The sequence below is a fragment of the Chiloscyllium plagiosum genome, unplaced genomic scaffold (genome assembly GCF_037043375.1).
Source record: "Chiloscyllium plagiosum isolate Xiang-an unplaced genomic scaffold, Cpla_swu_hap1 HiC_scaffold_45, whole genome shotgun sequence".
NCBI classification, from domain to species: domain Eukaryota; kingdom Metazoa; phylum Chordata; class Chondrichthyes; order Orectolobiformes; family Hemiscylliidae; genus Chiloscyllium; species Chiloscyllium plagiosum.
Genome location: NW_028270183.1, coordinates 21,941,953 through 21,958,723, shown reverse-complemented (window position 1 = coordinate 21,958,723; position 16,771 = coordinate 21,941,953). Strand labels below are relative to the sequence as shown.

Below are 16,771 nucleotides of genomic sequence, written 5' to 3'. Positions count from 1 at the left end.
TCATAGAGTCATAGAGATGTTCAGCATGGAAACAGACCCTTTGGTCCAACACGTCCATGCCAACCAGATATCCCAAGCCAATCTAGTCCCACTTGCCAGCACCCGGCTCATATACCTCCAAAGCCTTCCTATTCATATACCCATCCAGATGCCTTTTAAATGTCGCAATTGTACCAGCCTCCACCACTTCCTCTGGCAGCCCATTCCACACACGCACCACCCTCTGTGTGAAAACGTTGCCCCTTAGGTCTCTTTTATATCCCTCCCCTCTCACCCTAAACCTATGCCCTTTAGTTCTGGATTTCTGCACCCAGGGAAAAGACCTTGTCTATTTATCCTGTCCATGCCCATCATGATTTTATAAACCTCTATAAGGTCAACCCTCAACCTCCGATGCTCCAGAGAAAACAGCCCCAGCCTGTTCAATCTCTCCCTATAGCTAAAATCCTCCAATCCTGGTGACATCCTTGTGAATCTTTTCTGAACCCTTTCAAGTTTCACAACATCTTTCCGATAGGAAGGAGACCAGAATTGCACGCAATATTCCAACAGTGGCCTAACCAACGTCCTGTACAGCCGCAACATGACCTCCCAACTCCTGTACTCAATACTCTGACCAATAAAGGAAAGCATACCAAACACCTTCTTCACTATCCTATCTACCTGTGACTCTACTTTCAAGGAGCTATGAACCTGTACTCCAAGGTCTCTTTGTTCAGCAACACTCCCTAGGACCTTACCATTAAGTATATACGTTCTGCTAAGATTTGCTTTCCCAAAAATGCACACTCAATTCACGATTTTTAATTCATTAAGGCAGGCACCCAGTGGATGGGCTTGTTGTTAAGCAGGTTTGGTTATGGTTAATCCAATTACAAACTTGTTTTGGATGGTTTAAGCTTTCTGAGAGGGTGGAGTATGATGGTTGGCCCATTCAAAGGCTTTTGGTTCTGGCTGGGAGGCTAGGCATTGTTAAAGGGGCCCTGCTGTCAATACCCTCAATTGCACCCTCTCCCAGGACTCCCAGTGGCCCTCACTTGATTCAGACTTGGGTCAGTCCATGAACCTGATTCTTCTGGTGGGTGTCATTTCAGCAGCAGCCACTACCTCTCAGGTGGTGCTGCTGAGCAGAGCAGCTGTCACCCTCGAACTGGCTGACAATGACAACTCTGGCTGGTCTGGTGACCTCAGAACAGATTGGTGCCAGGTGGGCATTTCTGAAAGGGACTCATGGTTCACTCACCAATGAGTCAATGAAACCCCCATCACCTCCATAATCCTACAGTATAAGTCATCGTGGCCAATATATGTCCTAATTCGATATTCCCACCTTTGTCCTTTAACCCTGATATTAAAAAAAATCATTGGCTAACAGAAATCTCTCAAGCTCAGGTTTCAAATGAAAAATTGATCACTTCTCAATTGCCATTTGTGGGTAAACTCACACCAAGAGAATGTTTCTACTTGCGGGCAAGTCTGAAACTTGTCATTAATAAATCATAATTCAGGAAAAACATTTTTAATGAAAGATTGGTTACAAGCAACCACAAGGAGTAATTGAGGCAAATCACATAGAGGTATTTATTGTGAAGGATGGATATATAGAAAGGTGATGGGGTGTGAGAGAATGGAAAGACATGCTAATAGGCTGGGATTTGAGATGGGAGCATTGATCAATTGCTCCATTTTGGATTGAGTTGATATGTGCCTTATATTTCTCACAGTAATACAGAGATGCTTCTAAATTCATTGTATCTCCACTATATGGAGGGCACTATTACAATGGAATGTTTATTTACAGGACCTAAAACACCTTACAACTTGACATAATTTTCAATGTCCACACAGCCATAGCTGGGAGCAGCATCTCTGAACTCTTAAGCATTTTCTGTCTCAGATCCAGAATCAATTATTTTGTCCTTTTGCCCCACCCATAGCTTAAAGCAATCATGCACTGTACTAGGATCGGTGATTGGACAGGCTTAATCGAACACTACGAAAGGTGTGCTGTGCCTTTTATCTGCTCTATTTGATATTAAAGGCAGAAAGCACACATTCCTGGACTCTCTCCTCTCGTGGTTTCTGTTATCTTTCTATCAATGATTTCTTGGATTTCTAATCATAATCTACATCAAAAGAAAATCAACGCATAAACCTGCTTTATTGTTCCAACCAGCCATAGTGTGCCCTGCATATTGGCTCCAGTCCATAAGCACATTTGCCAGGACTTGTAATTTACATTTGGATTACTGTTACAAGAGCAAATGGGAAGAGGGTCCATGCCACGGAACTGAGTATCCTTCACTTTAACTAGAGGACGCAGTGCAAAAACACTCTGATGACTGAGTCCAATTCATCAATTCTTCAGACCACCAGGAATCAGCTTGTTAAACTGTTCGCACAAGTTGTTCACAGTAAACGCTGCACCGGAGAGAAAGGGATCACTGTGTAAGTTGGCATTGAACCTGACAAGTGAGGTCACATCTGTCCGACCTGCTGGCTTCAGTCATGTACCAGGCAGCAAAAACGTTAGCTATTCATCACTGAATCACGCCATCGTCCCAAACCAAACTCTCACCCCTATCTCCCACCTCCTTCACTCTCAAGTTCACCGTGGCTGCAGAATACCAAACCAATCATTACTCATGAAGCAAAGATGCTGCACCTGAACAGAACTGTCAATCCTGGCTATGTAACTTGCAGCTCTGCCATCTAACATCTCGCTCAGAGGCAACTGTCAGACCGGAAACATATTGCTCATTCCAAACCAGGAAATACAGCCTTCATTCCAAAGGCTGCTGATTGGCCCTCAGAACTGATGCCTTACCTTCTACAGGTCTTGGGCTGAAGAGTGTGATCCAGCAAACCCAGAGTGTCCACCAAAGGAAGCCCATTGTCTCTAGTGAGGTCCCTGTGCGTTGTCCAGTCCTCTGTTGAAGTCTAATGCTCTAAGGCTGTAGGGCTGGGACCAGTGATCCTCAGACCTGAATTGGAGACAAACATAGGAAAATGGATTAGACTTCCACCAAAGGTCAAACGTGTCATCCATGCTGATAGACTGGACCTAGCAAGAGAAGAGTTTAACATTGCAGTTTAACACCAATGCCTACCCTTACGTGAATTCATGTGAATTGTACACTGAAGGCTATTTTTGCAGAACCACAGGAGACAAGGCTGGTTCCATTGATTACAATCAAAGGGCATGTAAGGTTATGAAAGTTATTGCTTTATTAAGACTGCAAGACTAGAAGACAACTGGAGATGAGAAATGCTACTCAACAATCATAACTCACACACATGACAGCTAAAAATAACTTCCCTATTACCTCGACTGATGTTTATTGAGGCTGTAGTTTTTGTCCCTTTCCGTCTGCCTGAATATCAATCAGAGTGCTTCTCACGTCTTGTCTAGAGAAGGTCAAAGGTAGTCAGGGATGGGCGGGAAAGTGGAATTGAGGCCATAATCAGATCAACCAAGATCTTGTTGAATGGCAGAACAGGCCTGTGGGGCTGAATGGCCTAATCCTGTTCCTGATTTACTTGTTAAGGGTATCAGGCCTACATTGACTCATTGTTCACTGGTTTCAACCTAATACCTTTTGATCTCCAAATAGCAAACTACAACGTTTAAAAGGAAATAAGATCAGTTATTAATTATTGGAGATATCTCCATGAGTTGGCAGTGGTACATGTAACCGCTTTTCCCTGGGCCTTCATTTCTGACCGAGCCTGGATCTCAAGTCATGGAGTCATAGAGTCCTACAGCACACAGACAGGCCGTTTGGCCCAAACTGGTCCATGCCAACCAAAATGTCCATCAACAAGATTTACAAGAATCAGAAAAGATTTACAAGGATGTTGCCTGGGTTGGAGGATTTGAGCTATAAGGAGAGGCTGAACAGGTTGGGGCTTATTTCCCTGGAACGTCGGAGGCTGAGGGGTGACCTTATAGAGGTTTACAAAATTATGAGGGGCATGGTAAATAGGGTAAATAGGCAAAATCTTTGTCCTGGGGTCGGGGAGCCCAGAACTAGAGGGCATAGGTTTAGGGTGAGAGGGGAAAGATATAAAAGAGACCTAAGGGACAATTTTTTCACACAGAGGGTGGTATGTGTATGGAATGAGCTGCTAGAGGAAGTGGTGGAGGCTGGTACAATTGCAAAATTTAAAAGGCATTTGGATGGATAAATGAATAGTACGGGTTTGGAGGATATGGGCCGGGTGCTGGCAGGTGGGACTAGATTGGGTTGGGATATCTGATCGGCATTGACGGGTTGGACCGAAGGGTCTGTTTCCATGCTGTACATCTCTACGACTCTATCAACGTTAACCCCATTTCCCTGCACTTGGCCCGCATCCTTCTAAACCTTTACTATCCATGTATTTGTCCAAATGTCTTTTAAATGTCATTAATGTACCTGCTTCAACCACTTCTGCTGGCAGCTCATTCCATGTGCATACCACCCTCTGTGTAAAAATGTTGTCTCTCAGGTTCTCATTTATTCATTCCCCTCTAGCCTTAAACTGATGCAATGAAGTATGAACTCTTTTTTTCCATTTCCATTCTGGGGACTGCTTTGGATGAATTCTTTCCAATTTTGAGGCACAGTGATGCCTCATGGTAATTTTGGATATCTTCGCTATGGTGGAATTATAACACCCAGAGTGCTTCACTGCGAGCCCAGTCACAATACACCTCTTTTAGAATGGCATCCTCCATTTAAGGTTGCCTCACCTCATGGAAATTGAGGAGACTGGGCCTGGGCTCTCCAATGTTCAGGAGAATGAGAGGGGTCTTACTAAATGCTTAGGTTGGATTGTGTCGAGGCCAAGGGGATGTTGTCTGGGTGTGGTGGGGTCTGGAATAGGAGGCAGAGTCTTGGAATACGGGATAAGTTATTTAGCTTTGAGATGAGATGGGAGGACAGGGAAGGCTCAGACATTGAGTATGTTCAAGACAGAAATCAATGGATTCCCAGACACTAAAAAAAATGGAGTAATGCAGGGAAATTGGCATTAATATGGATGGTAAGCCATGAGCTAACAATGGTGAGCAGACTTAAGGGGTTGAATGGCTAACACCTGTTATTATGTTCTTCATACCAAAGCATATTATTTCAAAGATAAAGGGCCTGGCCATGCAAGAAGACACAATGCAAAGAAAAAATGCGCCTTGAATGACTAGGCAGGTGAATAGTGTTAGAAGTATCATAGTTGTGATCCTGTACCATTGTGTATGAGCAATAGATTTACTTTGAGGCAGCTGTATGAATCTCCAATGTCATATGTTGTACAATAGTGATGGGAAAACTGCTTATCGTGACATCAGTAGGATTACAGCAAAACTCTGAGCCTTGGAGCAGTGGCTCAGTGGGTTCTATTCCTATGAATAAGGCGGCGGTGGGTTCAGGTTCCACTCGAGAGTTGAGCAGAAAACCTCGTCTGACACTCCAGTGCATTACTGAGGGGGTACCACATATTCTGGGGCAGTAAAATTTTAAACTGAGACTTCTATCTGTTCCCTGAGGTGGGGGGTCAGGGTGGAATGTCCCAGGGTGTTTTAATGAGTGGCAATCATTCAACCAATGTCACTCAATTCGTTTATCTGGTCAACATCACATTGTTGTTTCGTTGGAGCCTTCTGTGTACAAATTGGTTCCAACCAACCCCTTCGAAAGTGGTTAAGTTATTTTTTTTAGATTACATTACAGTGTGGAAACAGGCCCTTCGGCCCAACAAGTCCACACCGACCCGCCGAAGCGCAACCCACCTATACCCCTACATTTACCCCTTACCTAACACTACGGGCAATTTAGTATGGCCAATTCACCTGACCTGCACGTGTTTGGACTGTGGGAGGAAACCGGAGCACCCGGAGGAAACCCACGCAGACACGGGGAGAACGTGCAAACTCCACACAGTCAGTCGCCCATCTCCCAGAGTCAGGGATGGAGTATCTTATCTAAGGGAAGTTATACTGGCATTGGAGGCTGTTTAGAGAAGGTGAACTTGGCTAATCCCGGGCATGGAGGGATTGTCCATCATCAGGCAAGTTGCCCACCAGATTGAGAAAAACCAGAAAGCTGAGAGGACGTGTTAGTTATGGTTGTGGCCAAATTGGTAAACGCAGAAAGTGTCCTGGTGGTTCAGACAATGTCAGTGATATGCACTATCATAGAATCAAGTTTGATTCATACCATCCAGGTTACTTTGCAAACATTTGGACACTGCCACTTCAGAATGAAACAGTTACAAAAATAGAAATTGCTGGAAAAATTTAGCAGGTCTGGCACAACTGGTTCTGAAGAAGGATCATTGGACCCAACATATTAACTCTGCTTTCTTTCCACAGATGCTGCCAGACCTTACAGAGTTTTTCCAGAAAAGCTGCTTTTGTTTCTGAATCCCAGCGTCCACAGTTTTTTGGTGTTATTTTTGTCAGGATGAAACAGTTGTTCTGTATGACTATAAATCTGGTTCAGCTGTGGATGATCAGTGAACAAAGATTAGATTTAGATTAGATTACTTACAGTGTGGAAACAGGCCCTTCGGCCCAACAAGTCCACACCACCCCGCCGAAGCGCAACCCACCCATACCCCTACATTTACCCCTTACCTAACACTACGGGCAATTTAGCATGGCCAATTCACCTGACTTGTACATCTTTGGACTGTGGGAGGAAACCAGAGCACCCGGAGGAAACCCACGCAGACACGGGGAGAACGTGCAAACTCCACACAGTTAGTCGCCTGAGGCGGGAATTGAACCCGGGTCTCTGGCGCTGTGAGGCAGCAGTGCTAACCGCTGTGCCACCGTGCCGCCAAACGCGATTAACTATGCCAGGAAACCTGAAGGAACAGCACTTATATTGCTGCTGTACATAACAATTACTATAATGTTCTGGGCAAAGGAAGACTGCACAAGCATTGTCAAGGCAAACTTCTTTGGCCAGAAAGCTGAAGAGAAAATCAAGGAAGTTAGTGGAGCTGTGTATTGATGGCATATATTGTATAACTGGGTGGACTAAACAAAATACAGTCACTTTGAAAAATAAAATGGAAGGACTGTCTTATGTGGAGAAATTGAGTAGGTTGGGTATGTGCTAATTGGTGTTCAAAAAAATGAGAGACAACATTATTGAAATGTTATTGAGAGATTCTTAGGGGACTGGATTTTGGGGTGGCTCAGTGGTTAGCACTGCTACCTCACAGTACCAGGAACCTGGGATCGATTTCAGCATTGGGCAACTGTCAGTGTGGAGTTTGCACATTCTCCCCGTGTCTGCGTGGGTTTCCTCCGGGTGCTCCGGTTTCCTCCCACAATCCAAAGATGTGCAGGTTAGGTGAATTGGCTGTGCTAAATTGCCCAGAGTGTTAGGTGTATTTGTCAGAGGGAAATGGGTCTGGGTGGGTTATTCTTCGGAGGGTCGGTGTGGACTTTTTGGGCCTGTTTCCACACTGTAGGGAATCCAATCTAAGTGGTTAGCACTGCTGCCTCACAGCGCCAGGGATCTGAATTCAGTTCCACCCTTGGGAAACTGTCTGTGTGGCGTTTGCACATTCTCCTGTGTCTGCATGGGTTTCCTCCCACTGCCTAAAGATGTGTAGGTTAGATGGATTGTCCATGCTAAATTGCCAATGGTGTCCAGGGATATGTAGGCTAGGTGGGTTAGCTATGGGATATGCAGGGATAGGGTAGGTCTGGGACTGATGCTCTTCGGAAGGTTGGTGTTGACTCAATGTGCCAAATAGTCTGTTTTCACATGTTAGGGATTCTCTGATAGGGTAGATGAGGAGAGGATGTTTCCACTTATGGGACCGCCCCAGAATACGAGGTTGCCCATTTAAGGCAGAGGGAAAATTTCTTCTCTCAGAGGGGAGTGAATCTGTGGAATTCTTTACCACAGCGGGCTGTCAAGGCTAGGTTATTCAGTATATTCAAGACTGAGGTGGACAGATTTTAACCAGGAAGGGAATTGAGGATTATTGGGAAAAGGGAGGAAAGTGGAGTTCAGGATGATCAGATCAGTAATGATCTCACTGAATAATGGACCCAATGAGCTGAATAGCCTATTTACGCTCCTATGATCTTAAGAGGAGCAATATAAAGTCTTTCCTCTTTGGTTTCCTGATGTATTGCAACTCTTGATCGATGGTACTGGAGCTCTCCTTGAACACTGCCCAATAAATCATGACAGAATAGGGCGCTGAAGTAAACACGTGCATTGGCAATATGACAGAAGCCACACGTAGGATGTCGAATCATTCTTCCCTTTAATAAAATTACTTGGTTTTAGATGTTGACACAGACAATCAGTCACTGCACCGGGGAGGCTAATTTCACAACTGTGGGCACATTGAAAACCTCTTGACTGATTAGGAGAGGGGAAAAGAGCATTGACGTACGAGGGAGGGAGTTATTGCTCAACTCCAAGTGGTAAAGAAAATTAACTTAGGGATTAATAAAGGAAGAATGGGAAGTTGGGGGAAATTGTAAAGAACATCAGCACAGTCGAGAGATCCAGAGCTCAGAGATGAATTGGCAGCTGGGAATCTAATCCTGCCCGCAAAGAAAGAAGCACGTCCCCTGTTCCAACTGGTCACCCCCTACACAAAAACTGATCTGTAAAATCTTCAGAGAAGCACAAACAACATGTGCTCGATAACTGCTCGCTCTATGATGGGGTCGGGGGTGGGGGGTGGGGGGAGGAATCTCTACAGCTCATGTGTTCAAACGGCTGTTTTTTCAAAAGGAGGCAAATGTTTGCTCACTCGCAAAGAAATTACCTGAAACTTACAGCTCTGCGGTTGGTGAAGCTGGTTAAATACCTCGATAGATCAGGATTGTGTGTTTGGTTTCTGGTCTCTGATCAAGATGTGACTGTGTCCCCACATTATAAAGTGAATGATGCAGAATTATAGAGCGAATGTTGCAATATTACAAAGCTGATGGTGCGACAGTACACGATGAGCGACTGAGATCTAACTATACCAGATCAAATAATGCAGCATTACAGAGTCAATGGTGCTGTACGACAAACTGACAGGTACGACATTACAGGATGAATTGTCTCATATAGCAGAGTGAATGGTGCAGTATTACACGGTGAATGGTGCAGTATTACAGAGTGAATTGCGCAGTATTACAGGGTGAATGGTGCAGTATTACAGGGTGAATTGTGCAGTATTACAGGGTGAATGGTGCACTATTACAGGGTTAATCGTGCAGTATTACAGGGTGAATTGTGCAGTATTACAGGGTGAATGGTGCAGTATTACATGGTGAATGGTGCAGTACTACACAGTGAATGGTGCAATATTACTGGGTGAATGGTGCAGTATTACAGTGTGAATGGTGCAGTATTACATGGTAAATGGTGCAGTATTACATGGTAAATGGTACAGTATTACAGGGTGAATGGTGCAGTAATACAGTGTAAATGGTGCAGTATTACACGGTGAATAGTGCAGTAATACACAGTGAATGGTGCAGTATTACAGGATGAATGGTGTAGTATTGCACAGTGAATTGTGTACTATTGCACAATAAATGGTAGAGCATTACACACTGAATGGTGCAGTATTACAGGGTGAATGGTGCAGTATTACAAAGTGAATAGTGTAGCATTACACGGTGAATGGGGCAGTATTACAGGGAGAATGGTACAGTACTACAGGGCGAACGGTGCAGTATTACAGGGTGAATGGTGTAGTATTACACAGTGAATGGTGCAGAATTACACAGTGAATGGTGCAGTATTACAGGATGAATGGTGTAGTATTGCACAGTGAATTGTGTACTATTGCACAGTGAATCGTAGAGCATTACACACTGAACGGTGCAGTATTCCAGGGTGAATGGTGCAGTATTATACGGTGAATGGTGCAGTATTACACAGTGAATAGTGTAGTATTGCACAGTGAATGGGGCAGTATTACAGGGTGAATGGTACAGTGTAACAGGGTGAATGGTATAGTATTACAGGGTGAATGGTGCAGTATTACAAGGTAAACAGTACAGTATTACACAGTGAATGGTGTAGTATCAGAAGGTAAATAGTGCAGTATTACAGGATGAATGGTGCAATATTAGACAGTGAATGGTGTAGTATTACACAGTGAATGGTGCAGTATCACAGGGTGAATGATGCAGTATCACAGGGTGATTGGTGCAGTAATACAGTGTGAATGGCGCAGTATTTCATGGTTAATGGTGCAGTATTACAGGGTGAATGGTGCAGTATTACACAGTGAATGGTGCAGCATTGATTTGGATGTGAGCATAAGAGGTATAATTATTAAGTTTGCAGATGACAGCAAAATTGGAGGTATAGTGGACAGTGAAGAAGGTTACCTCAGATTACAACAGGATCTTGGTCAGATGGGCAATGGGCTGAGAAGTGGCAGATGGAGTTTAATTCAGATAAATGCGAGGTGCTGCATTTTGGGAAAGCAAATCTTAGCAGGACTTATACACTTAATGGTAAGGTCTAGGGAGTGTTGCGGAACAAAGAGACCTTGGAGTGCAGGTTCATAGCTCCTTGAAAGTGAAGTCGCAGGTAGACAGGAGAGTGAAGAAGGCATTTGTTATGCCTTCCTTTATTGGTCAGAGTATTGAGTATAGGAGTTAGGAGGTCATGTTGCAGGACATTGGTTAGACCACTTTTGGAATATTGCGTGCTATACTGGTCTCCTTCCTATTGGAAATATGTTGTGAAACTTGAAAGGATTCAGAAAAGATTTACAAGGATGTTGCCAGGGTTGGAGGATTTGAGCTATAGGGGGAGGCTGAACAGGCTGGAGCTGTTTTCCCTGGAGCATCAGAGGATGTGGGGTGACTTATAGAAATTTACAAAATTATGAGGGGCATGGATAGGATAAATAGACAAAGTCATTTCCCTGGGGTGGGGATATCCAGAACTAGAGGGCATAGGTTTAGGGTGAGAGGTGAAAGATATAAAAGTGACCTAAGGGGCAACTTTCTCACACAGAGGGTGGTGCGTGTATGGAATGAGCTGCCAGAGGAAGTGGTGGAGGCTGGTACAATTGCAACATTTAAAAGGCATTTGGGTGGAATAATGAATAGTAAGATTTTGGAGAGATATAGGCCGGGTGCTGACAGCTGGGACTAGATTGGGTTGGGATATCTGGTTAGCATGGGCAAGTTTGACCAATGGTTCTGTTTCCATGCTGTACATCTCCATGATTGTATGACTCTATTACCCGGTGAATGGTGCAGTAGTACATAGTGAATGGTACAGTATTACAGGGTGAACGGTGCAGTATTACACACTGAATAGTGTAGTATTGCAGGGTGAATGGTGCAGTATTACACAATGAATGGTACAGTATTACACAGTGAATGGTGCAGTATTACAGTGTGAATGGTGCAATATTTCAGGGTGAATGGTGTAGTATTACACAGTGATTGGTGCAGTATCACACAGTGAATGGTGTAGTATTACAGGGTGAATGGTGCAGTATTACATGGTGAATGGCGTAGTATTACATAGTGAATGGTTCAGGATTACACACTGAATGCTGCAGTATTACAGGGTGATTGGTATAGCATTACAGGGTGAATGGTACAGTATTACACAGTGAATGGTGCAGTATTACAGTGTGAATGGTACAGTATTACAGGGTGAATGGTGTAGTATTACATGGTGAATGGTGCAATATTACACGGTGAATGCTGTAGTATTACAGTGTGAATGGTGCAGTATTACAGTGTAAACAGTGCAGTATTACACAGTGAATGGTGCAGTATTTCATGGTGAATGGTGTAGTATTACACAGTGAATGGTGCAGTATTACACACTGAATGCTGCAGTATTACAGGGTGATTGGTACAGTATTACAGGGATGGTGGTACAGTATTACAGGGTGAATGGTACAGTATTACAGGGTGAATGGTGCATTATTACAGGGTGATTGGTGCAGTATCACACAGTGAATGGTGTAGTATTACAGGGTGAATGGTGCAGTATTACACACTGAATGCTGCAGTATTACAGGGTGATTGGTACAGTATTACAGGGTGAATGGTACAGTATTACACAGTGAATGGTGCAGTATTACAGTGTGAATGATACAGTATTACAGGGTAAATGGTGTAGTATTACATGGTGAATGGTGCAATATTACACGGGGAATGTTGTAGTATTACAGGGTGAATGGTGCAGTATTACAGTGTAAACGGTGCAGTATTACACAGTGAATGGTGCAGTATTTCATGGTGAATGGTGTAGTATTACACAGTGAATGGTGCAGTATTACACACTGAATGCTGCAGTATTACAGGGTGATTGGTACAGTATTACAGGGTGAATGGTACAGTATTACACAGTGAATGGTGCAGTATTACAGTGTGAATGATACAGTATTACAGGGTAAATGGTGTAGTATTACATGGTGAATGGTGCAATATTACACGGGGAATGTTGTAGTATTACAGGGTGAATGGTGCAGTATTACAGTGTAAACGGTGCAGTATTACACAGTGAATGGTGCAGTATTTCATGGTGAATGGTGTAGTATTACACAGTGAATGGTGCAGTATTACACACTGAATGCTGCAGTATTACAGGGTGATTGGTACAGTATTACAGGGATGGTGGTACAGTATTACAGGGTGAATGGTACAGTATTACAGGGTGAATGGTGCATTATTACAGGGTGAATGGTGCAGTATTACACAGTGAATGCTGCAGTATTTCATGGTGAATGGTGTAGTATTACAGTGTGAATGGTGCAGTATTACATGGTGATTGGTACAGTATTACAGGGTACAGTATTACACAGTGAATGGTGCAGTAATACAGGGTGAATGGTGCAGTATTACACAGTGAATGGTGTAGTCTTATAGGGTGAATGGTGCAGTATTTCATGGTGAATGGTGCAGTATTACACAGTGAATGGTGTAGTCTTACAGGGTGAATGGTGCAGTATTACAGGGTGAATGGTGTAGTATTACACAGTGAATGGTGCAGTATTACACACTGAATGCTGCAGTATTACAGGGTGAATGGTGCAGTTGTACACAGTGAATGGTGCAGTATTACAGGATGAATGGCGTAGTATTGCACAGTGAATAGTGTACTATTACATGGTGAATGGTAGAGCATTACACACTGAATGGTGCAGTATTACAGGGTGAATGGTGCAGTATCATATGGTGAATGGTGCAGTATAGCACAGAGAATGGTGCAGTATTACACAGTGAATGGTGCAGTATTACACACTGACTGGTGCAGTATTACAGGGTGAATGGTGTAGTATTACACAGTGAATGGTGCAGTATTGCACAGAGAATGGTGCAGTATTACACAGTGAATGGTGCAGTATTGCAGGGTGAATGGTGCAGTATTACACAGTGAATGGTGCATTATAACAGGGTGAATGGTGCAGTATTACACAGTGAATGGTGTAGTCTTACAGGGTGAATGGTGCAGTATTACTTGGTGAATGGTGTAGTATTACACAGTGAATGCTGCAGTATTACACAGTGAATGGTGTAGTATTACAGGGTGAATGGTGCAGTATTACACAGTGAATGGTGCAGTATTACAGTGTGAATGGTACAGTATTACAGGGTGAATTGTACAGTATTACACAGTGAATGGTGCAGTATTACAGTGTGAATGGTACAGTATTACAGGGTGAATGGTGTAGTATTACATGGTGAATGGTGCAATATTACACAGTGAATGTTGTAGTATTACAGGGTGAATGGTGTAGTATTACACAGTGAATGTTGCAGTATTACACACTGAATGCTGCAGTATTACAGGATGATTGGTACAGTATTACAGGGTGAATGGTACAATATTTCAGGGTGAATGGTGCAGTATTACAGTGTGAATGGTGCAGTATTACATAGTGAATGGTGCAGTATTTCATGGTGAATGGTGCAGTATTACACAGTGAATGGTGCAGTATTACACACTGAATGCTGCAGTATTACAGGATGATTGGTACAGTATTACAGGGTGAATGGTACAATATTTCAGGGTGAATGGTGCAGTATTACAGTGTGAATGGTGCAGTATTACATAGTGAATGGTGCAGTATTTCATGGTGAATGGTGTAATATTACACAGTGAATGGTGCAGTATTACACACTGAGTGCTGCAGTATTAGAGATTCGAGGCCACGTGATAGAGATTCGAGGAATAGGGAAAGAGAACACTTAAATGCGTGGCTACAGGGATGGTGCAGGAGGGAGGGATTCCGGTTTTTGGATAACTGGGGTTCTTTCTGGGGACGGTGGGACCTCTATAAACAGGATGGTCTACACCTGAACCTGAGGGGCACCAGTATCCTTGGGGGGAGGTTTGCTAGTGCTCTTGGGGGGGGTTTAAACTAACTCTGCAGGGGCATGGGAACCCAGATTGTAGCTTCAGGGTGCAGGGCCTGGAGTGTAGGGAGGTTAGGAACATGGCATCAATTTCAAAGGAGGGTGCCTGTAAACAGGAAAGTGGCTTGAAGTGTGTATACTTCAATGCAAGAAGTATACAAAATAAGGTAGGTGAACTTGCAGCGTGGGTTGGTACCTGGGACTTCGATGTTGTGGCTATTACGGAGACATGGCTAGAACAGGGACAGGATTGGCTGTTGCAGGTTCCAGGATTTAAATGTTTTAGTAGGGTCACAGGTGGGGGTAAAAGAGGGGGAGGTGTGGCATTGCTTGTCAAAGATAGTATTACAGTGGTGGAAAGGACGATGGATGAGGACTTGCCATCTGAGGTAGTTTGGGCTGAGGTTAGGAATAGGAAAGGTGAGGTCACCCTGTTAGGAGTCTTTTACAGGCCTCCTAATAGTCCTAGAATCATTGAAGAAAGGATAGGGAAGGTGATTCAGGAGATGAGTGACAGTAATAGGGTGGTTGTTATGGGGGACTTTAACTTTCCTGATATTGATTGGGAAAGCTATAGCTCAAGTTCGTTAGATGGGTCAGTGTTTGTTCAATGTGTGCAGGAGAGTTTCCTGACACAATATGTAGACAGGCCAACAAGAGGTGAGGCCATACTGGATTTGGTTCTGGGTAACGAACCAGGCCAGGTGTTAGAATTAGAGGTAGGTGAGCACTTTGGGGATAGTGACCATAATTCGGTGATTTTTACTCTCGTGATGGAGAGGGATAAGTGTGTACTACAGGGCAAGAGTTATAGCTGGGGTCAGGGAAATTATGATGCGGTGAGGCATGACTTAGGATGTGTGACTTGGAAAAGTAGACTCCAAGGCAAGAGTGTAAATGATATGTGGAGCTTGTTCAAGGAGCAACTATTGAGTGTCCTTGATAATTATGTACCTGTCAGGCAGGGAGGAAAGGGTCGTGCGAGGGAGCCGTGGTTTAATAAGGAATTGGAATCCCTTGTTAAATGGAAGAGGGCGGCCTATCTCAAGATGAGACGTGAAGGTTCAATTGGGGCGATTGAGAGCTATAGGGTAGCCAGGAAGGACCTGAAGAGAGAGCTAAGAGCAGCAAGGAGGGGACATGAAAGGTCCTTAGTCGGTAGGATTAGGGAAAACCCTAAGGCTTTCTATAGGTATGTTAGGAATAAAAGAATGACTAGGGTAGGAATAGGTCCAGTCAAGGATAGTAGTGGGAAGTTGCGTGTGGAGGCGGAAGAGATTGGGGAGACACTGAATGAATACTTTTCTTCAGTATTTACTCAGGAACAGGGCATTGTCGTCGATGTGAATACTGAGTCACAAATAAGTAGAATGGATGGCTTTGAGGTATGTAGAGAAGAGGTGTTGGAAATCCTGGAAAAGGTGAAAATAGATAAGTCCCCTGGGCCTGATGGCATTTATCCTAGGATTCTCTGGGAAGCAAGGGAGGAGATTGCAGAGCCATTGGCCTTGATTTTTATGTCCTCTTTGTCTACAGGAGTAGTGCCAGAAGACTGGAGGATAGCAAATGTGGTTCCCTTGTTCAAAAAGGGGAGTAGGGATAACCCTAGTAACTATAGGCCGGTGAGTCTCACTTCTGTTGTGGGCAAAGTCTTAGAGAGAATTGTAAGGGATAGGATTTATGCACATCTGGATAGGAATAATGTGATCAAGGATAGTCAGCATGGTTTTGTGAAGGGCAGGTCGTGCCTCACAAACCTTATTGAATTCTTTGAAAAGGTGACGAAGGAGGTTGATGAGGGGAAAGCGGTAGATGTGGTATATATGGATTTTAGTAAGGCGTTTGATAAGGTTCCCCATGGTAGGCTACTGCAGAAAATACGGAGATATGGCATTGAGGGTGAGTTGGAGGTTTGGATTAGGAATTGGCTGGATGGAAGAAGACAGAGGGTAGTAGTTGATGGCAAAGTTTCTTCATGGAGTGCCGTCACTAGCGGTGTTCCGCAAGGATCTGTTTTGGGACCATTGCTGTTTGTCATTTTTATAAATGACCTGGAAGAGGGGTTAGAAGGTTGGGTGAGCAAGTTTGCGGATGATACGAAAGTCGGAGGAGTTGTTGACAGTGAGGAAGGATGTGGCAGGTTACAGCAGGATATAGAGAAGCTGCAGAGCTGGGCAGAAAGGTGGCAAATGGAATTCAATGTAGCTAAGTGTGAGGTGATTCACTTTGGGAAGAATAACAAAAAGATGGGGTACTGGGCTAATGGTCGGATACTTGGTAGTGTGGATGAGCAGAGGGATCTTGGTGTCCATGTACACAGATCTCTGAAAGTTGCCACCCAGGTAAATAGTGCGGTGAGGAAGGCATATGGCGTACTGGCTTTTATTGGTAGAGGAATTGAGTTCCGGAGTC

General features: G+C 43.9%; 1 protein-coding gene across 11 annotated transcripts in view; it reads right to left on the bottom strand.

Annotated features, from left to right (window-relative positions):
* The window catches only part of LOC122552175 (adhesion G protein-coupled receptor L1-like), a 631,704-nt gene that overhangs the window by 418,700 nt on the left and 196,233 nt on the right, over positions 1-16,771 (bottom strand). For all 11 annotated transcript variants that reach the window (XM_087983422.1, XM_043694733.2, XM_087983425.1 and 8 more), the window contains exon 3: positions 2,828-2,984. In XM_087983422.1, the coding sequence (XP_087839548.1) occupies positions 2,828-2,894 (67 nt within the window). In that variant the 5' untranslated portion in view covers positions 2,895-2,984. The remainder of the gene's footprint in view (positions 1-2,827; positions 2,985-16,771) is intronic.